Source organism: Pseudopodoces humilis, chromosome 8 (genome assembly GCF_049639895.1).
Source record: "Pseudopodoces humilis isolate 2021_Gansu_Grassland_sample_001 chromosome 8, ASM4963989v1, whole genome shotgun sequence".
NCBI classification, from domain to species: Eukaryota; Metazoa; Chordata; class Aves; order Passeriformes; family Paridae; genus Pseudopodoces; species Pseudopodoces humilis.
In genome coordinates this window covers 18,756,603-18,778,761 of record NC_142207.1, presented here as the reverse complement: position 1 = coordinate 18,778,761, position 22,159 = coordinate 18,756,603, and the positions used below count along the sequence as shown (strand labels likewise).

Sequence of the window (22,159 nt, the reverse complement as noted above, 5' to 3'; positions counted from 1 at the left end):
AAGAGGGAGAACAGTAATCATCCCACACTAGATAAATTGCACACAACCAGTGGGTTTTTTTTTTTTTTGGAAAGTAAGTTTTACATTTGTTTAGTCTGATCGTTCTTCTAGTATATGGCTGGATGTATAGTCTTCAACATTCACTTGTCTCTGAGATACAATTATACATCAATATCTATCATACTAGGCACATTGTCTTGTGTGAATAGTGGGCTTTTTTGATCTTGTTTATGAACTGATAAAACAGCCAATAACCGTTTTGTCAAATACTGACTGGCAGGGCTCAGTTTATTTTCCCCTAGATACTACATGTTCAAAGTCCTTTTTAATGGAATCTGTGAACCACTGTGTAGTTTATTGTACCAATTAACACAAGCCAATACCTTTTCAGGTAATTAAATCAGTTTAAAAATGTTGCACAACTCACCCATCTGTTTGAAGTGACAGCTAAATTGCAGTATAATACAATTTAAAAAGTATACTTCCATAACCTGTATTTCCGTGGCAGCACCTGCACTTGTGTGCATGTATATTCCCCTATTAAAAAATGTAATTTTAATTACATGCTGTATATATTCTTTATTCTAGCCCATTAGTTTTATCCCCATGTGTAGAAATGCTGAATCCAAGAAACAAGGCAGTAAATAATACTGCCTCTTAATGACCAATTAAAGCAGCCTATCATCAACCTTGGCATCAGCTGTGTTACTAATTCAAAGTACAGCTATGCTTAGAATAAAACAGAGCTTGGGAAGTACAGTCAGCCTCATCCTTACGGGATACCACTCTCCACAGGTAGCAATTCCTCATTTCATAACCTATCCTGCCAAAGCGACGGAAAACACAGTACAAAGCCTGAGTGCACCTTGTGAAGTTTGTCCTGAGTGGTCTGGGCTTTTTGTGACCTTTGTCAGGGGAGCTGGTGTCCTCTGAAAAATCCAGGGATTTTGGAGAAATGTCCCGGTGCAGGCAGCTGGGGCTGAAGCTGCAGGTGCAGCTCTGCTGGAGACAAGACTCTGCATGGCAAAGGCAGATGGGGCCACCGTGGCCATGGGCGCAGGGACACAGCAGGAGCCAAGGCTTCCCCGTGCCGTGGCTGGGCAGGGATCAAAGCCCAGGGTTCCTTTGCTGGGGAGTGCTCCTCAGAGGCACTGGGGCAGCTGTTCCTGGGTTACCCCGCTCCCAGCTGTGCCTTGGGACTGCAACTGCCAGAGCCTCAGGAATGGGCGCACTGGGAAGTTTCCTTTCAAAACCTACCATGTCCATAGCTCCTGTAGCCTTGTAGACTTAGTGTCCCAGATGCTAGCAGAAGTTAATTTTCTGCTTTAAATGTGATAATAGTAAGATAAGCTGTCCTGTCTAGTGAAACAAGTCCAATAATGCAGTTTTTGATACCTCAAAGACAGGGACAGAGAAAAGTACTGCAGTGTTCAACCTTCATGTGAATACTCTTGTAACAGATTCAGATGTCTACTAGGAAGATACGAGAAGAGCAGGGGCAACACAGAGAGCAGAAGCAGATAAAAAGGTTAAAACATGGAAATTGTGGAATAAGGTATACTTGATTAAATGGGAGTTAAAGTGAAACATGAAAAAAATGCTCTTTTGAATTCTGATGGGCTATCCAAGGTTGTGAGGAAAGGTAAAAGGAATAAGGAAAAAAAGCCAAACAACCTTAGATTTGTGATAGTGATTCTACAGACAGAGGCAAGGCAAAAGATGATAGATCATTTTTTCCCCCATGTACCTGACCTAGGAAATGTCAAAGAAAAGATTTTTTGAAAGAACAATTTCAGATGTTACTTGTCCCTGAAACTTTGTGAAATCAGTTTGCCAGGTATTAGACAGTGTAGGACTGTAAACCTGTCCTACAGGTCAGGGCCCTCTCTTCATAACAACACTGTGTTTTTGTGGCTGGTTTGAATGGACACTTTTAAATGGGAGTATGCTGAGTTATGAAAAAACAGATGAGGAAAATAGAAATAACAGAGAAATGTACCAAACTGAAGCAGATTAAAAGCACAGAAGAGCAGAGCAAGGCTGACTTCTGTAAATCAAGGAAAAAGCTTGTAATGATGCTGTAGGGTATTCTCTGCTTCCCCCTTGCTTTTACTGCTATCCTGAGGTACTTAGAGGTCCCATTTCTCTTTGAAAAGTTGTCATGTTAGAAAATACTCCAGAGAAAGAAACTCTTAAAGAAAAAAGGGATGGTTGATAGACACAGATATGGTAGGTGTTAGCCAGCACACCTCAGGTTTTTGGTATTTGCTTCACTCAAATAAAACTTGTCTGCATTACAAAACCACTGTATTTAATTCTGTCCAACTTGTTAGGTAATGCTGCCTTTGCAGAATAAGTGCTCAAGGATACATCTTGCATGACAAATAAATGCCTCTTGCTCTTGGCTCTTTCAGGTGAGGCAGAGATATAATGTAGATTCAGCTAACATGCAGACCTAGCAGAAAAATGGATTTTTTTCCTGTGTTAGGCAAGTCATCAGAGGAGATATTTGACACAACTTAATTGCAGAAATAAGGTACATTTATTTTTCTCCCCAGATGACCCCTTCCACTTCATAAATTCGTGTTTTTAACAAGAGAAAAGGAAGCAGGTGCTATTCAGTACAATGTTCCGTGTCATATAGATCTCCTTTTTTTGGTGTGTTGCTGCTGTAATAAGCCAGCGTCAGCACTTCTAAGAAGGTTTTCTACATACTATTTTCACTTAAGGCAGTGCAAATTTCTCTGGAAAAATCTGTGAGAATCAATTAAGTAAATGAGAAAATAGAATGCTTGTAATTAAGATAATCAAGCTACATGAAATCTACCCTGCTAGTGCTAGTATCTGTATATCTCCAAGCTGTCTATTAATTAAACACCATGTAAGTGTTGCAATTAGACTCAGGCTGCTTTGGTGGAAACAAGAGAGATGAAAACGATTGGAAGGGTTTTACTGTATGTGAAACTCTTGGATGCTTTAAAGCATCTCATTATGCATCTCATGGACTGTAAGGTTGCTGTGTTGCTGCAGACATTCCTGGGATGCCTGAGTACTCTGTTGCAGGCTTCAACTACTTCTGGAATAGGTGACCCAAGGAAATAAACTTTGGTTTGCAAAAGCTACATTTCTTCTCAGGGGTGGGGTTATTTTCCTGTCCATTTAATGAATAAGTTTTGGATATTGAACTCTAAAGAGAGTGGAAAAGAGGTTAGATATTTTGTTCTGTGTAGGAAACTGCGAAGGGGAGAATGGGTAGAGATTAATTTTTTGATGTTCTTAGAAGAAAAGGGACTTCCTACTTTTGTGTTATTTTGTTTTTTGCTTTTGTTTTGATATGAGGACCCTAAACTCGTCCAGACCTCCCTGAGAGACAAAACAATATCTTAAGATATTTGTGTTGGGAGACTAAAGCTATGTGAGATTTACTGGGTAATCTGAGTGTACTCAGACATTGAGAGTGATTCTTCTTTTATTTTCTGGCACTTTGCGGGGTGTAGGGGGAAGCAAAAGGCTCTGTCATGATCACTGTGTGTCTGTGAGAGACTGGGCAGAACTCCTTCCCTCTGTATGGGTGACCCAGGTGGTCACACAGCAGCTTCGAACAGCTTTATTGTGGTTTTATGAGATTGGGTTTTGGGACAATGTGCCTTTTCTCCTGTGTGTAGAGTTGATGGCTGCAAGCCCACATGTTAAGACACCATGCAAGTAGCAGAAGAGCCATGCTGAGGGTGTCAAAAAGCTTTGCCTGCAATTTGCCTGGTAATTTGCCCATTACCTGGGCAGATGGGCAAACCTGGGTCTCATTGGCTGGAGATGCCAAAGCAGCTAAATAGGGCAGAGCAGACAATGAACCCATCTGCTACTTTGCCAGATATTTCCATGGCTGCATTAATATTACTTCTTTGAAGTTCAGAATCTTCAGATGAACTATTATACCTGATCCGAGTGGACATCAGCTTGATGAAGTTGTTGCACAAATAATTAATAAAAGTGGTATTTTGCTTTGTTTATTCTTTTCAATTATTTTTTAAAAATCAGCTTTTACAGCACAATCTTCCTCATGATGAATGAGCCAGTTCACTGACACTGTGTTTTCAGGTAATGCAATTTACATTTCTAGAAAGAAGTGAAGAAAACTTGCAGGACACCTTTCATTTTTCACCTGATTTTTTTTTATTATTATTTGACATTGATACAAAAAAATAGTATCTTGATTAACAGCTTTGCTGGAAATCCCACAAAACTGTAAATAATACATTAATCTAAAAGAATGCACTCCTACAGACACTATAGATAAAACAATATATACAATTTAGACAAATAAATACATAAGTACAGCCAGTCATATATAATGATACACCTAAATTTCATTTACTGTTGACAAGCTTTTCTAGTTAATTACACTTTTCATTTACAAATTGTCATTGCCATCTACATTATAAAGACAAAAAAAATCAAAGAATCAAAATTGATACTTAACATTATTAGGAAATGTGGAAAATGAACCTTGAAGCTTCTGTTTAAATACTCTCACGGTTTTAGCAAAATAAAAAAGAAATAATGCTTTTGTGAAAAAATTCCTCCTAAAGAGAGGCACTTCCCCCCCCCAGCTGCTTTGCTCAATGTGCTTTTTTCATATGCATTTTGGAATAAAAATGTGATTACAGTCACACTTTCGAAGTGACTAGAAGCTAGCATGTTTAACCAAGTTGTCATTTGTCCCATGCCAAATGAAAAAAAATGACCTTTAAGTAATGCAAATATTTTTTTGATTAAAAGAAGTCTTTTGAAAACATTTGTTTCTTAACGATATCCCACATGGTGCAAACACTACTGAGTGGAAGGAAAAACTGTCCCTATGAGTAGATGTATTGCTCTATATCCATATTCAGTTTCCAATAGCGAAATTTCTGAGCAAAGTGAAAACAATAAATGTAAGTGTAATGAGCTAAAGAAATCTAATATCAGAAAATTAATAGAAGTAGAAAAATTAGGATTTTGTTGTGTTGTTTTCAATTCACTTGACAGCAAAAGAAAAAGTTTCTTGTACATTCAGAAGTTAGGGCACACATGCTTAAGGCTCTTGAAACACTGGACAAATATAATGCCTCACTCAGCTCCATGCATAACAGAATGCTACATAGCAAGCAGACTGACACAGATATACAGCTGAATACAGAAGAAAACGCCTTAGAAATATGTACATCAGTTTCAAGATGAACATTTACATTTCTGGTGAAGGCCTGTTTATAAATGGCAGGAAATACACTATTTCAGGTATTGTTTTCAAGGTGTGCCTTGCAATTATTAATGCAGTCTACTTGTACTAGGAGAAGTTCAAGGCTACCATGCTACTTGAGCCCTGAGGTATCTGGATTGGGAGCCCTGCTGTCCTCCTGGTTACTAACCAAAGGCCACAGAAGCATCAGCAGAAATAAGGCAACCAAATCCATTTGTTTGTGATTCAGAACCCCTAAATTACTGCACAGTGCAGAGGGATAGCAGAAGTGATTGCAGCCTGTGGGTTGAAATTATTACAAAATATGTTCTGGGCAGGATGGCATCTGTGCTATCTGATTTACCCAAGGGCTGGGGATGAGTTCCACCCTCATTTGCAGTCATAAACAAGAATATTATGGGACTTGTGGAATGAACTCTGAACTTACCAGTGTGTTATATTCACTTATGTAATTGTACCTTGGAAGTTCTGGATTTGATAGGGCATAGCAGCTTTAACAAAGACTAGATCAACTAGGGAAGGATAACTCTTAATTATGCTGCAAGAGATTTAGAGTTTTTATAGAAATTACTGGGGTTTTGGTTTGGGTTATTTGTATTTATGAAGGGTACACAAGCTCCTGTTAACAGCAACTCCTAGGCTGACTGTTGTGTAGCTTCATCTTTAGATCTGACATAGATTTGCTTGAGATGGCTCCTGCTAGTGGCTTAAAAGCCAGGTGCACTTTACCTTGTTTACAAATAGTTTCTTTTGAAAAGATAGCACTGCATCTGTGAACAAGACTAACAATTTGCTATGAAACTGCAAACCTTCTAGGATAGCATCTTCATTCCTCTGTCACTGTTGTAAAGTGCTTTGTACACCTATGGCAAAATCAGGTCAAAGTTCAAATTCTTCTTCAGCTAATTTCTGACAACTTTATAGACATTCTGAATAACATACGGACAACAATTTAGCATATGTTACACATGATGCCAGCTGCAATGAATGAGACTGTGTGCCGAGGATGGTGTGAGTAATCTACAGCTGCTAATATATTTGGGTTTTTTGTAACTTCTGGGAGTTCTTCATTCTAAGTTATTTGCTGAGCAATGTCATATTTCACCTCCTTTTTATAAGGTGGTACTGAATAGGGATGGCCTGAATTTATCAGAGTTTCCATGACATTTCATAGACATATTCAAAATACATAAAAGCATATTATGAAACTTGGATAAATCTTGTGTACTTGATTTCTGTTGCATGTCCGGGGGATCTTCTGAGTGGGACCTCAGTCCCACTGTATTGACTGGGATGAGTAAATTAAGAGCTTTAAAAGTTTTTTAAAAAGGCTAGAATTTGGGTGGTTTTAATAGATTTTCTTGAAAAGCCCTCTGTTATGCCGTGAAATTTGTACATAAATGTTATGTACTCTCTTGTCCAATCAACAGAAAATTGATTGCATTCTTTTATTGGACAAAATTCCTCTTACTACACTATTAAAAATCTGTTAGAATCTTGTTCCTATATGTACTGCAGCAAAAAGTAAACTTCCCCTTAAAAAGCTGCTCTTGTTTTACTTGTTTTTAGGTAAATAGTGCACTGACTGATGTTAAAGAGATATGCTGCCTATTGACATTTTTAGTATTCAGTATAATTATATATTGCTATTCAAGATGTTTAATGGAGAATCCATTGATACTAATGACACACATTGCCTTGCTTTGAAATTAAAAAGATATTCATGCTTTTCTCATATATTTTTAGAGATAGTTTTTCTTACATCTCCCCTGTCTTATTTCACTTACAGATTCTACTTAATTTTTAAGTTGTGTTACGTATTTTATGGGCTATTTTAGGAAGTGTAAAGAAATGGGTTATTCTGAAACAATTTAAAGATATACTGTTTGGTGAATGAAAAGATATTTCAGTGTGTGGGTTTGTTTCTAAGGCCAGTGAAACTTTGATGTTCTTACCTGTCTAAATTCTGCTATTACACCATTAGTAAGCTATTTGGGAATTGCACACGGACTATAAAATACACGTCAAAGTAGGTATATAAGTTCAGTGCAAATGTAGGCTGCTTAATTTATTAACAAGGCTCTAAATAGAGATGGTTGTAAGGTGTCAAAAGAAGAATGAAAGTATATTTGTAATATTTCATTTCTTAGAGCCTGAGTCTTATCTCAGAGGCTGGGGTGAGAATTGTTAAGCAGCTCAGAATAGTTTATTACTGTCCTTTTACACACGCAAGAGTAGATATGTGCAATAGATGATAATATACAAAATCTGAGATTTGACTCTAGATCCTTTCAGTTGGCATAATGTCCTTATGAAAAAGAGCCTGAAGTTTGTAAACCAGTAGTCAAAGCGAGAATGAAAAATCAGTCATTAAAAATCTTCTCACAGTTAATATCCCACAGTTTAACCTGTAAATCAGCAGATCACTTTGTCAAAAAATAACCAAACTCAAACAAAATTTTAAAAAAAGGTATTTACATCTGTAAAAATCTTAGCATCTAAGATGCTTCTTGCTGGACATGTCATTCCAAATTCTGTGCATTTCTTCTGGTGTTATCTGGTGCACTGTGATCACCCTGCGGTACCTGCACAAGCTGTAGGCCATTTTCCAGTGATTGAAGCCACTGTTTTGGAAGGGGTGAATGCCCAGCTTCCGAAGGCAGAGTCCAACGTACACATCTTCAAGATGAAGAAGTCGGGTATGAAGGGAGGTTTTGTAAATCAGTTCTGCTACATCAGCTGAAAAAATGTAGCCAGTGCCTGAACAGAAGGGTGGGTAATTGCTGTCGGGATACAAATCTCTGGGCATGTACCACTTACTGCGAACATCTCTTATTGGTCCTCCATTTATAACATAACCCGTGAAGTACCTTCTCCTTGGCTTGGTGTTAGGTTTGAGCAGCTTATAAATAAGATTGTCCATATTTACAAAAATATCACTGTCTGTCTTCATAACGTACTTTGCTTTTGAACAAAATGTTGCTACCCACCTCATCCCCATCAATGTTTTCAGAGTGAGGTTATGGTAAGAGTCGATAAAATCTTCCACAATAATGTCATGAAAAATTTGGCTTTCTTGCTCTACCATTTGATTTAACACAGGATCTGCATTTTTTCCAAGAAGAAATAGTGTAGCGATTTTAATTCCTTTAAAGTTGTTTTCATCTCCCCACGTTTCTCGAATGGCTTGCCTTGCATCAAACTCTTTGTGAGTTGTACTGATAAGAATGACCAAGAACGGGGCACTCTTCTCACATTTGCTGGGTTCATTGATAAGGAAGTCAAAGGAATGTGGATTTATAGGTCGAGTTCTTATGTTGCCAAAGGAAACATTTTTTCTGGCTATGGATATGCTACTGACCTGTCTGTGGCCCGTGTAGGAAGAAGTAGGACGAGTTATACTTAAGTACCAAAGAGCGCTTGCCCAACAAACTACTGTCAAAATGTATAAACATGAGACCTTTGAAGCCATTGTTCCTCTAGCTCTTCTATTCCGTGTGATGAGCCAATAGCCTTTGTACCGTGAGTGCACCTGTGTCCTGGAGAGGCAGCATATTATTAATGAGACTTGAAAGTTCGATATAGAAAAGTAACTCTGTAATCATTCATGGATCTCAAATAGGAGCTATTAACCCTGGTGAGACTCTGCTTTTCTTCTTTTACTATCAGCGGCTTCCATTTCTTGTAATTTTCTGTTATTTCTGAAAAATATGAAGAAAAATTTTCCATTGCGGGATCATAAAAGCCTAGGGCATGAAAACTGAGCTTATATATGATTGGCCATTAATAAGCTAAATGTCTTAATGCATTTCTCAGATACTCCTTTTTTTTTTGTGAGGTAGCAAAATGCAAGATAGTGTACTGGAATAGAGCAGTGTAACTGAAGTAATGCCTTTATGATTGGTAATTTCTCACTGATGGTTTTATATAAATAAGATAAGCATGCATAACATGTTGACCATTTAAATAATTTTAAAGGTATATGAAAATAATTTTGCTTTCCAGCATTTTCTTGGTTCTTAGCATTTCTTCTGGTCAATCTTTCAAAATTTGCTGTGGAACATTGTAAAATTATTTAAAGAATGAAAAATTCTAGGATCAACAGCATCTGTGGCAACTCTGCACACAAATACTTACAAATCTAATTTGGTCTAAATGTTAGTATGTGTCCTGCTAACAAGAACACACTTTGGTGGAAATCAGACAGAATGGAACTGATTGGGAAAGGTACAGAAGAGAGAGAGAGAGATATGTATACTGTCTTACCCATGTAAAGATCAGCGCTCGAGTAGACTCCGTAAAAGTCTAAAAATAAATTAACACAGTTCAGTTATTCTTGTTGGCTTCCTTCTCCTCTCCCCCCAGACCAGTCTTTCCATGAGCAAACATAATTTGTGGACCATGTAAGATAAATCACAATGGCAGCCTAGTGATGGTGGTACTTCATTGGCTGGCGTGCAGAGAGTTGCCTGCCTGGACAGGGTTCTGGCACTGGCAGCCTTACTCTGGGCTGTCCCAGTCTTGCCTCCAGCGTCAGGTAGTTTTGGGACTTTCCTGGATGGAGGGAATGTGCCAGCCCTGAACCTTCCATTGCTCTTGGCAATTTTTCTGGGAACCAGTTCTATTTATCATCATTTTGTGGAAATGAGACAAGCTGCCTCAAGCCTGCCAGCTCAGTGCTGACTCTTCCAAGGCACATCAGTAGCTGGAGAGTGCCCGTAGGCTCTACCTTTCTGGTGTTACTTCAGAGCTAAAGGATAGTAGAAGCATGCAACAGATGAGCTTTTTCAAGAGTCTCTGAAATATTTACTTTGGATAGAACAAAATATGTATTCAGATAAAAAGATAGAAGCCTTGTCTTACAAATGTCCTCTCTGATTTCACACCACTGACATTGCAGTCAGACCACCCTCTAGGCAGGCCATCGGAATGAAAGGACTGTTAGATACCCTATGTCATTATTTCACACTGAGTTTTAAGAACAACAGAGAAACATCTGCTAAATCGATACAGACTGTAATCTCCTTATAAATTCTTATAGCTAGTACTGTCCTGCTAGTCTTCATTACACGCACTTTTAATTATTTAATGACCGGAACTAACATGCTGCTCTTCCCTTTGACAAAATAGGGTATTGTGAATTTTTTCCCTGTTTCAGAGCTTCATCACTTTCAATTGGTTTTGCCTTATAACTGGGGCAATTTAATGAGGTAGGGGTGATCTCCTTCATTACTTGTCACAGGACTCAGCATTTGCAATCTTTGCCCACCAAGCAGTACCAGGAAATGTTTGGGAGCAATGTATTAAAGTAAGACCTTTAAATGCTCCACAGGGCTGCAGAACACAGCAATCTTGGCAGGGCAGACACATGTACATCCTTGTAAATAAATATGGTTGTAATAAATAGATACACAGATGCTACTGTAATGTCGGAAGACGGGAATGTATCCTGCTGTAACAACCTGTTGTGATACAGTTCTGAGAAAGGCAAAACCCATCCCTGGTCTGGTAGGTTGGTTTTGTTTCTGGCTTCACTGTGAAGCTCTGCTAATGCTCCCACTGGAAATGCCAGTGAGGAAAACCACCAAGTGTAAAAAGCCATAATGTAATGAAGACACAAGTGTGTAAAGTCTAGAAAACTGTGTTAATAAAGAAAGAAATAGAGCAATCGTGGATTGGAGCTATAGAGAGAGAGATATGTAGGTCAGTGTGTTTAATGGACTCCAGCTTTAAGGTCTCGCAAATAAGTGTAATATTCTGCATATGATGTATTATTTTAGGAAACTATATATTGCATTATCTAAAATGTATGATGTTCTACATCTTTTCTTTCATAAGGATGGGTGCATTAGTTACCGTGAACACTGTGCAGATATCTGAGGGGAAGGAAAATTGTAACCAATACCTCTTACAAACTGCAAAATTACATAAAATAGCTTTTCAGACCAGCAATGTCATGGCAATGTTATCCAATCTTGTGTGCTCTGAAAGGATTAGAAGCAACAAAAGCCTTACTCCATTTTGAAGAAAGATTCTGAGTTGTAGGGAATTTTTTTCTCAGTTATGAAATCTATAGGTAGCTGTGTGGGATGAATGCTTCTTATATTGACCCTTGGACTGCTCTCCCTTGAAACAAATTTATCTTTTTCTGTTGTGTATCGGGTGGGTTTTTTTTGTTTACTTTGCCTTTTAAAAAGAAAAATAAGAATTGAAATGGTTTGCTTTGGTTTGGAGTGTTTTACACCTGCCCTGTAGAATTTTTGAACGAAGTGCAGGTGAAGGGGAGGTTAAGAGTGAGCAGGCTGTAATTTTCCTGATGAGTGAAATTTTAAAGTTACTTATTTTTTAGGAAGATTGAGGGGAAGACCAAAATGAGAGCTCCCTCCTATTCCAGCTCTTAATAAATAAAAATTGATAAAGATGTAAAAAATAAAGTTCATATTCCTTCTTTACTTGAGCTTTATGGTATACATGGTGAAGGGTTTTGAAACAAAAGAGCATAAGCAAAATAGGCAAATAGTGTAAATGCAATACCAAATTAGTTGAGAACTCTTGGTCTGCAATTTAGGTGAGATTATTTTTGCCTCCAGGACTGATCTTGCTTCCTCTTTGTAGTATCACAGAGGGGTTGGATAAATAGCTGTGCTGTGTATTCTTTTGGCCACAGGGCAAATGCTTCTTCAGATAATTTCTGGTAACAGTGGCCCTGCCCAGTAATTTCAATAATGTGTAGCTAGCATGAGCAAGAAAATACATAGCTTGATTAGGCAGGGAAATATGAACTAAGCAGTGAAATACTTACTTTGTAATGTTTTAGCAGCCAAGAATTGCAGAGGTTGCCAAATTCTATTATTAAAGATGATGCTAATTAATCAAGATCCTAGACAAGCACCTAACTCATGATTAGCTGCAACACAGGAATAATTCTAGGAATTTTGCAAAATTATTCATAGTACCAAAGTCTGTGACAGCAAACCTTTTTGTTGTCATGTGTTGTGACCTGAAACAAATTTACAGTCTTGTGGGACTTGTATATCAAGGATGTGAATTATAAGGAATGAAATCAGCGTAAAATTAATGTACTCAAATTATAATGAATTAAAAATTATGTGTTAATTACTCATTTGGAAAAGAGGAGGAATAAAGCATGTGAATTAAGATCACTGTGATCAGAATAATGACTGAAGGCACTTCAATGCCCACATTACTTCCTTTAGCAGTTTGCCCAGAATATTTTTAACCACATCAATAGTAAATATTTCAAAAGTTGCCTTCAATATTTAAGTGTGTAGCAAATTCATTTATATATTGTGTTTTAGTCCTGATGATGGATTCAGTATACAAACTCATACAATTAAGGATGACTTTTTTTTTCAGTTGTGCTATGATCTTTAATTTGGTGTTGAAATTCGAAGACCTTCTAACCAGGAGGATATGGCATGTCACAGGGAGAGTGGAAAGTTTTTATCAGCTTTGGATTTTGTCTGTTGGAATAGACTGTATCACATTTGGGGACAATTACATTGGCAAAGGAAGTTGTTTCCTCCTTTCCTTTCTTCTTTGGACTGAAAGAAAGCTTTCTAGTAGGGCATTAGCAATGTTTAAGTTCTTGGATCCTTTTTTTTAAAATTATTTTAATTCAGTCTGTCCCTTTTACTAACCTGGTAGTCATACTATAAGTAATAAAAGGCTCAAGCATTGAGGATAGACAATTGCAAAAAGCAAATGTTTAGCATTGTGTTTCCATACTGTGACATGAAGTTGTGCATTTAATTGCACTATTCACGGCTCATGCTGTGCAAGCCAGAGAAGCCACCCATTCGGAGCACAGAAAGCTGTGCTGTGTAACTTCTGTAAGTAATTGTCTTGAAGAGGACTGTATTTGCAGCAAACCTTTTATGAGCTGACTGCACATCAAGAATAATCCTCCAGATAACGAGCACATTTGAGAATCTTGTTAACTGTTCATGAGCAATTTTCAGGCAGACACCAAATGAGTTCAGCAAACATTACTCATCAACAGCAATATTTTGCCAATATTTTGGAATGCTGCTGTCTCTGCTGAGAGGCTGTTGATCTTTCTTTCAAGAAGCCTGTCCTATGTAAGTGCAGTTGCATTAATGTGTCTGGATCACAGTGGGTGCCCGTAATTGAAGCCACAGCCCTTGAAGCCTGGCTGGTTGTCACAGTTGTAATCCATGCTGTGTCATTATTGCTGAGGGAGGTGCTGAGTGCAGGCAGTCAGGATGCTGAGTACTGGGCATGACCCTGGGAGAGGAGCCTGGGTGCTCATCCTGACACCCAGGAGTCTGTTAGGCAGAGCACAACTGAGTCAAATTAACACTGTGCATCTCTGGAAAATGTACCTTTTCCTTTCCCTGGAAAAAAGAGGGAATGTAGCTGCTAAATTATTTAGTAAATGTAAATCTCTTCTCATTTTCCCTTAAGAGAAATTTTTGTAAATTTTCTATGATCATGGCTTTTATCTGTATGTAGACCAAGATGCTGAAATGTCTTCACCATTTATGAAATCCTTAAATTACCTAAGGAAAAGTCTGTGATTATTACCAAATCTTGTTGAGAAGATAATTATACTGAACATTAAGAACACATCTACATGGAAAAGTGGAGATCTGTTATGTTCTAGGCTGTATGTTTTCATAGTAATTTCTGGAGGAAATTTTCAACAGATGGCACAGGTGATTTAGCAGAAAATTGCAACCTCCTTTCTGGGAACTTCATTTAAAGTTTCTTAAATATTCTGAATGCATATTCTGCCTGGGTGTAATGGATCTGTAACCAAATCAGTGGTGCTTCTTTTCTATAACATTGTGGAAAGGGGCTGTAACAGATGCAGAAGCAACAGTCTTGGGCTGAAGGGAGGAAAGTACAAGCATTCATTTCAGGTCCACGTTTTTTAGAAAAATAAATTCTTTTCTTTAGAAGGGCCATAGCTGTCATATGTTAAAAGGGGTTGGTGTCCCTCCTCTTCCTCAAAAATAGGGAGGACAAATATTTTCTGAACCATCCCTTGTTCACATATATTGATGACAGGGTTTGCCCTAGGCAGCACCTGGATGTGGAAGTGCACATTTCATACTAACGGTTCTCTTTTCATGGGTACTGATTTGCAGATAGTTTTTATTGTAGTTTATCATTAAATTGAAGAATTGATATCTGGAAATAAATGTGGTATTTATAAATTATTTTTCAATATTTACTACCTGCTCCTAATGTGAACAAAAGGAAAGAATGTACTGTCCCTTAGGGAATCTTACCAAAAGCTTCTATAGGGAAAATGAAAGTTATAGAATTTTCAGCTAATGTGCCTGTGCAACTGAAACTTCCCTATGCTTTAAAGAGCTACTGTAGTATTTTAAGAGTTAAATGTTGTCTATATCAGAGTAAATCTGCCTGAGTGACTTCTCTGTATTTTCCACTTTAGATTTTTTCAGTGACCCTATCTCTATAAAAACAGGATTTTCTCTTTGTTTTGAAGAAGTGCTGAAACAGCCCACATAAAACAACTAAATGCCAATTTCATTGCTTTTTTCTCATGCTTAAGAACAAATCATGCGACTATTTTTTCTCAGCAAAATAATTTACAAGTTAGAAAAGTAAACAGTGTCCACCATGACTAAGCTGTTAAGTAAAATTTTCAGTTGTAGACAATGAAACTGTTGAACAAAATATTTAGGAATATTTTGATTAACAAAACCACTATATTTACCATAACTGAGGGGAATGGGATACATCATTTGTTAGGAAATGGAGCTTAGCATGAAGGACCATTCCTTGGCTGACATTGTATAGAGGTGGGATGTCAGTGTTGGTTTGAGCAGCTTTTCTCTCTGGCTTGGTTTGTGCATCAGGAGCATTATAGCTATAATTTCCCCTTCAAGTTTTGCAGCTCAAGAGGTATTTTCTATGCTGAAATTTTTTCCCTGCTTTCTCTGAACTAACCAAGGGAAAAAAAACCAAAGTATGATTTTGTAAAATTTCATATTCACTGAATATTGAATATCATTGAAATGGGATTTTATCCCATTTGGCATATCTCGACATTACATTTTCAGTAGCCCTCTTACTGTTTTGGTCATATTTTAAACCCAAGTTTCTCTGTCATAAACATATAATGACTGCGACCACTTAGTCACTGGTGGTGTCACACAGCTGATTCCACATGGAGGGAGATGAAAGGACAGACCTGGCAGACACAAGGACTGTCTGTACAATGGATTTCTTAAGTTTTAGCAAATCAGCTGTGCTTGGTCAGATACTAATCTAGAATAGTTATAAGCTGCATCTTATCAACTCAAAATATTACTAGAACTTGAGACATGCCAGTCAGGTGTTTTGTCTTGCTGTAATGCTGATTGCAAGTGATTTACCTGGAGCCAGTGCATGGGAGTTTCACTGCTGTCTTTAGTAGAAGGTGTTTTAAGCATGTATCATTTACACTAACTAAAAGGGAGAGAAAAGAAATTAGAAACAGAAAATGAAAGAGCAGAATATTTTAAAGCAGAAATATTATCATTTTCTTTATCTTTACTTTTAAATCACCTATGAGATGTCAAGGGCCATATCTGTGCGTTTTTCCCCATGAATGCTTTTCAGAAACAAATTTAAAAAGCACTTTGTGGCTTCATGTTGTGACAGGTGATTTGTGATTGCATCAATCATGTCCTGTTACATCAGTAATGTGTAAATTGCAATTCAGTATGGTTATAAACTGATGCAAATAACACATTTCACTTTGGGTTACTGTAGCTGCAACTGCTATTTTTTTTAGCTGTTGTGCTGTGTTCTAGTGTGAAATCTCACAGGAAGATTCCTTAGCTCATGTCACCACTGAATTGTTTACATTTAGTGAAAGTTCAGGACAAGAAGAAAAGAAAACAAGCTTTCAGTTTAAAAAAAAAAAACAAGGGGAAAAGCCTTTAGAACTGCTTTGATATAGAATTTTTATTACTCGTGAAACAATTGCACAGAATTTAACAGAGTCCATATCTTTAATTAGCTTTGAGTAATAGTGTTTGAAATCAAGTGTACTGCTGTTTTTGTCTTAGCCTTCTTAAATGTCACTACTATGTTTCCTTTGCATTTACAGTGATGCCTGTGAAACTGTGGTCTGAGTTTTGACATCGAGAATAGATGACAGTGGCTTTGATTATATAAATACCTACCCTAGTGGCAGTGCTTTTCTCACTTAATCTTTGTCAAAAAAGGAGGAGTAACAATTATGTGAAGACCAGAACATCTGAAATCACAGTGTCTGTGGTGATCATAACTCATCAAACTGGATAATGAATCTATTTGCCATAATTCACATGCTCTTGTGGGCATCGAAAATAAAATACAGTTAAAGCTTTTGGATTTACTGGGAAAAATACTAAAATAGTTTTGAGTTTGCCCATTAAGGTATCAGTCATGATGCTTGAGGAACTTGGATTTTAACTTCATCAAAACTGGGGCTGCTTCAGCCTGGAAACAGCTATATATAAATAAATTGTTATAAGCTCATATTGATAGTCAGTAACTGGAAGAATTCCCCAATATCTCAGGCATATCTGTACAATACCTATATTTATTGTAATTATGTATCTTTACATGTGATTGTTGGAGAGATACTTCTTTTTAAGGCTGAAAAGTAGCTAGAATTCATGTTATTTTCCCATTTCTTCCACAGCAGTGAGACTAGAAAATTTTGTAACTAGTGAATTTAGATGACCATATAATAGCATAGATTCAACTTCTCTGTTTAAGGAAAAGGTTAGGTATTATCAGATGCCCAAAAAAATTGTTGGATACTGTGACACTGTGTCTATGTGGGCTTTTTTCTTTCTTTTCCCTGTAAATATTCTTTATGGTGAGGAGGTCCCAGAGCCTTGACCTGTCCACGCACAAATAGATTGCAGTACAGTTTTTTTCATCTTTACATTACAGTAATTAATGCGAAGCTGTGTTGTAAATCATCTGTCCCCATGAGCTGTTTGTAAAGTCAAGCTTCAGGTTTCTACTTCCCATTGTGAAGTTGTGATAAATTTAACACAGGCTACTGCTTTTAAAATTGCATGTCTCTCACAGAATTGTAACTTTAAAAATCCACAACCAACAAATTACTTTTATCTTCAACAGACAAATTACTTATACTCAGATATGTGAAAAATATTTCCTAGACGTACATTTTTTTTTCTTCTTTTTGTCAGTTGATTAGTCATGATTGAGATCCCTCAGTTTACGAGGGCTCTCCTGGTCAGGGCTTTCTGAAAGCATTGTCTTAACTCTGGCAGAGATAAGCAGTTTCAGCTGTAACAGCAGGTGGGGCTGCCTGCAGCTGCCTGTGCCCCCTCCCCTCCGCTGGTCCCTGTTCCTTGCTCTTTGACTGAAGTGGAATTATTGCCTGGGATGTTGGCCCTAAATACCTGGAGTGGCGCTTTTCTGTGGAAGAGCTGGTGTGGCCACCAGCCAGCGTAGGTGCCCACAGACCCACTGACCTCAGTGCAGCTCAGGGCCAGCACTTCTGGCTCTTAGCTGTACATAATTGCCTTAGAGCAAAGAAACAGGTTTCTTTTCACTTTGTCATAACTAAATTATAGATGAGGTTTTTCTCAAACTTAAATCAAAAACCTACTGTTATTTGGGACTGAACAAGAAAAATTGCTGCTGCAGATGAGGGAGCATTGTTTTTGCAAAGCTGTTAACGTTTGAGAGCAAGCTAGCATCAGACTCTTTCAGCTAGCAGATATGGAGCATTTCACAGACATGACCCTAGTCCATTTGTCAGCATTCAGTTTTCTGAAGCTTGCAGTTGAATAGATGGTTGAGCAATGTTACACTTAAACATTCACTCAACTCAAGAGGCCATATCTCTTGTGGCATGATTTTAAAATGGGCTCATAATAACTGGAGTTTTTTTGATGAATCAAATAAAGGAGTGCATGCTGTAGTTATTTGGTAAATATATATCCTGGTGAATCCATGGGAGGGAAGCTATCCCCATTCTTCCATGATATTCCAAAAGTGCAGCAAATTGTGTCTTCAGCTGAGACACAAGTTTGAAAACAGGCTGTTTGGTATCATAAATGGGTTGCTGCCTCCTTAGCAAAAGTGAAAACCCATTCTGGGTTATCAGCTATGCCTATCTAGTCCATCCTCTTGCTCAAAAAACTTTAATTTTCCTGTATCTCCTTTACGTAACAGTTCCTTTATGGAACTGTATCTCCTTTACAAAAGTTGTGAAAACTGTGTATTAATATCAGTGAAAGAAACTTGGTGTCTCTGTAGAAAGCGATCAGTTAACAGCTTGTCCATTTGTGCTCAGATGAGAATTTAACCTGACTCCTATGAGGATTGCTAAAAGCAAAGATAGAGGAATTTTTCTTGCAAAGTGTTATTGATGAATAATTTGTAAGAATTTCTTTATTAATAACTCTGGTATCCCAGCTGGGCAGAATATGACTGATAATCTTAGGTATCTGGTAAAGCAGCAGGAAGAATTGCATTTTGGTAAAGAGTAAATCTGAATTCCTGTTTCAACTTACTTTTATCACTTATGTCATTAGAGATGTCCTTCATATGTACTTTGAAAGCTTTCACTAGGGAACATAAATTTCAAATCCCAGATATCTCTGTGAGCAGTCAGGGATACTAACTTATTTCTTACATCTTATGTCTGTGGGCATTGTTAGTTGTGGGTATTTGCAGTGACTGGTAACTAGGAAATTAGCTAAACAAACTTCTTCCTAATGTTTGTGCATATGTGCTTGTCTGTCTGGCAGTAAATGTAACAAGGGCCATTTCTGTGGGCTCATTATGCTGGTAGCACATTCTGCTTTCTCTTTATCCTATCATGACTAAGGAAGCATAATCAGAACTTCCCAGAATAATTGGAAACTCTCCAGTTGGCTTCTCCACCTGTAATTGCAATGTCTGTAGTGGGCTGATGTATGAAGACTCATTTGTCCATACTAAAGGATTTCTCAAAACAAAGGCAAAGAACTGTTATGTAAAAGATGACCTCAAGCATATACAGGATTGAAAAGCAAGAACAGTCTTGCTCCTCTGTGTTGACTCTTAATGAACCTCTGCTGTGGCACAGGTAAAGTGTGTGGTTACAGGACTGCTCCAGAGAGATTATGCAGCATCTTGTATGCAGTGTTGCTCAGTGTTTTCTGTTCTAGCTCCTGGCCCTGCACAGGACACCCCATAGTCACACCATGTGTCTTCAACGTGGTCAGGCTTGGTGCACTTCCCTGGGGAGTATGTTCCAGTGCTCAGTCACCCTCTGCTAAAAAAACCTTTTCTTGATACCTAAACCTCCCCTGACTCAGTTTCATGCCCTTGGGTCCTGCCACTGGTCCCGAGAGTGAAGAGACTGATGTTTGCCCCTCCAGTTCCCCTTGTGAGGGTGTTGAAGACCACAATGAGGTGTCTCTGCTTCGGTGTCTCGTGCCATGATTCTGATGCAACTCAACAGACTAAATTGTCCTTGTATCACTCACTTTTCTCTGGGATGTGTTGGCACCTGCTAGGATAGGAGTGTAGTGCACTACTGACAGAAATCAACTTTGTGAAGCAATAAACAATAAATATGTTCTGTCAGTATGCCCAAGGGAATCATATGAAACCTTAGTTATCCATGTGTTCGAGGCCAAGCCTAAAGGAAAAAGAGGATACATGAATATACAGTGTAAAAATATAGATTACTTCCCTTCACTCTCCATCTGTGGACCTTCAAGAACTCTATAAACACAAGCTCACTGAGCAGCTGTATACCCCAAGGAGGCAGATAATACAGTAATAAAATATGCCAAGCACTTTTAGGGTCCAAATCTTGATACATACATACCTCAGGGTTGTAAGAATTAAATAGAGTAGTTTTAACAGAGACACATTCTTCTGGGAGGCTTTTTCTTATAGAAGCAGCATAAGATCAAACTCTCCTTTTGATAATTTTCCAGACTTCAGGGGTGCTTAGTCTTTGAGCAGAATCAGAAGAGATAGCTATATAAATAATGTGAACCTAGACCTCTGGAGGAAGGTGTTTGGCTCGTAAGGTGGCTGGAAACAACAGGGATTCTCCTGAGCTTGTTTTAACTCTTGTCTAGGGCTCCCTCAACATCCTAAACCCTTTTCTCACTTTTAGCAGTCTCCTTTCAGCATTATTTTAATCTGAAAGATCTCTTGAACAAAACAGATTTTTAAAGCAGTCTGCAATCTTTGGTTCCATTTATTTCCTAGCTACTCTGATATCAAAGGCAACATGAAGCAAAAGTGAAGAGAAATGCAGTAAAGCAGCTGTCAGGCCAACTGTTGTGGGATCACACAGGCTGCAGAAGGAGCCCTGCTTTGCTGTGTGACCAAGTGCTCAACGTGGGACAATGTTCCATGACACAGCCAGGGTCTGTCTCCACTGGCATTCTCTCCATCAAGGAAGAAGGTGTGCTCAGGTTCCTTCTCCTCATGTGGAAAAAGGTAGGAAATGTGACAATTGATGCAAACATCAGTGATGCTTTGTCCTGCTGCTTGTGAGAAAAGGACTGACATCCTGGCACTCTCAGGAAAGCGGGGCAAGAGCTGCTGGAGAGGCAGGTGGTGTCTGGCTAAACCCTCCTGGGTACACAGAGGAAGACAGGCAATCCTGCCTGGATTGCAAAGTGAAGCCTCCCCGTAGGGAATGGCTCAAGGTGAGAGGAAGACAAATGATCTAAGAGTGCAAAATTTCAATTTATTCTTTAAAATCCTTTCTTGCTAGATGTTATGAAGGGTAATGCCACAAAACAAAGGGATTTAAATAATTTCATTTTTTTTCTTGTCCATGTGGTAACAATGTAACCAAAAGCTACCCCAGTATTTTTAATGAGAATTTCACTGCTTTGTTATTCTTTCTCACTCTTCCTTCGTGTTTTTCTTTGAAACTTCCTTTGTGTTCTTTCTCCCTGTCTGTATAGCTCAGAGTGTACTTTGCAAAGATGCTGCCATCTGCCATTTACTTTCCTTTCTGAGCTGTGATCTTGGACATATATTTCACGGAAAAGGAAGTCAAGTGGTTGAGTTTATTTTCCTTTTGTGTGAACAACAATGCAAATAATTCCAAAGCCAGGCAGTAAGGCTGCCTGAAATGCCAACTGCAAATCACCTTTTCAGCAAGGCATTAATTCATTCTCTGAAAAATATGCTGGGTAAAAAATTCCGTTTCAATTCCTCCTCCTGTGCACTGGCTGGACTAATTAAATTCCATATAGCAAGTTTTTGAGATTAAGTCAAATAATTTTGTACTTTTTCTAGCCGTTATTCCAGGTCATTTCCCTCTCAGCCCCTTGTTATACATGCCTCTTGCAGCAGACAGGGGAGCAGTGGCGGATGCTGCTGGACACATGGCAGGACCAAGGCTGCCTGTCCTTGGGGCAGCCTCTCACCTCCAGCCAGGACATGACCCTCCCAGAACTCAGGAACCGCTTGGTGGGCAAGGGGGATCAATGGTCCCCTCCTTAACAGGAAGAGTGACAGCAGGAGAAAGGGGCTCATCTTGCTCCTTCTCAACTATTCGTGCCTTGTCTTTGGAGAAAAGCACTTCAGGAACTGAGAAAAATACTATGTGAGATCAAGCTGGAAGACATTTCTTTGCATCTGGGAAACTAGACTCAGTGTCTGTAAGCCAGCACTGCCACAAAAATATCCATGCATTCATTAATACTTTATGATGATTTTTAGTCTGATCAGTTCCCTGGTCAGATGTGCCTCATGGTCACACAAAAACCTGGATCAGCACAGCCAAGGGCCATCCTTAGCTTGAAAAAAGAGAATAAGGCAAAATGGGGCAGACCTGTTTTCATGACCACACTCCTGCCTTAAATGAGTGATAAAGAGCTGAGGGGCCCCCCTTATTCCATTGGGAAATGTAGCAATAGCCCAGGA

General features: G+C 38.4%; 1 protein-coding gene across 4 annotated transcripts in view; it reads right to left on the bottom strand.

Moving 5' to 3' along the window:
* Positions 1-4,232: 4,232 nt before the first annotated feature.
* Positions 4,233-22,159, bottom strand: part of B3GALT1 (beta-1,3-galactosyltransferase 1) — a 175,142-nt gene continuing 157,215 nt past the window's right edge. For 2 of the 4 annotated variants that reach the window (XM_014249596.2, XM_014249597.2), the window contains 3 exons: positions 15,631-15,703; positions 9,506-9,544; positions 4,233-8,940 (listed from right to left, as the gene is read on the bottom strand). In XM_014249596.2, coding sequence (XP_014105071.1) covers positions 7,731-8,711 — 981 coding nt within the window. In that variant the 5' untranslated portion in view covers positions 8,712-8,940; positions 9,506-9,544; positions 15,631-15,703 and the 3' untranslated portion in view covers positions 4,233-7,730. The remainder of the gene's footprint in view (positions 8,941-9,505; positions 9,545-15,630; positions 15,704-22,159) is intronic. The other 2 variants (XM_088059061.1, XM_088059062.1) reach the window with 1 other exon arrangement.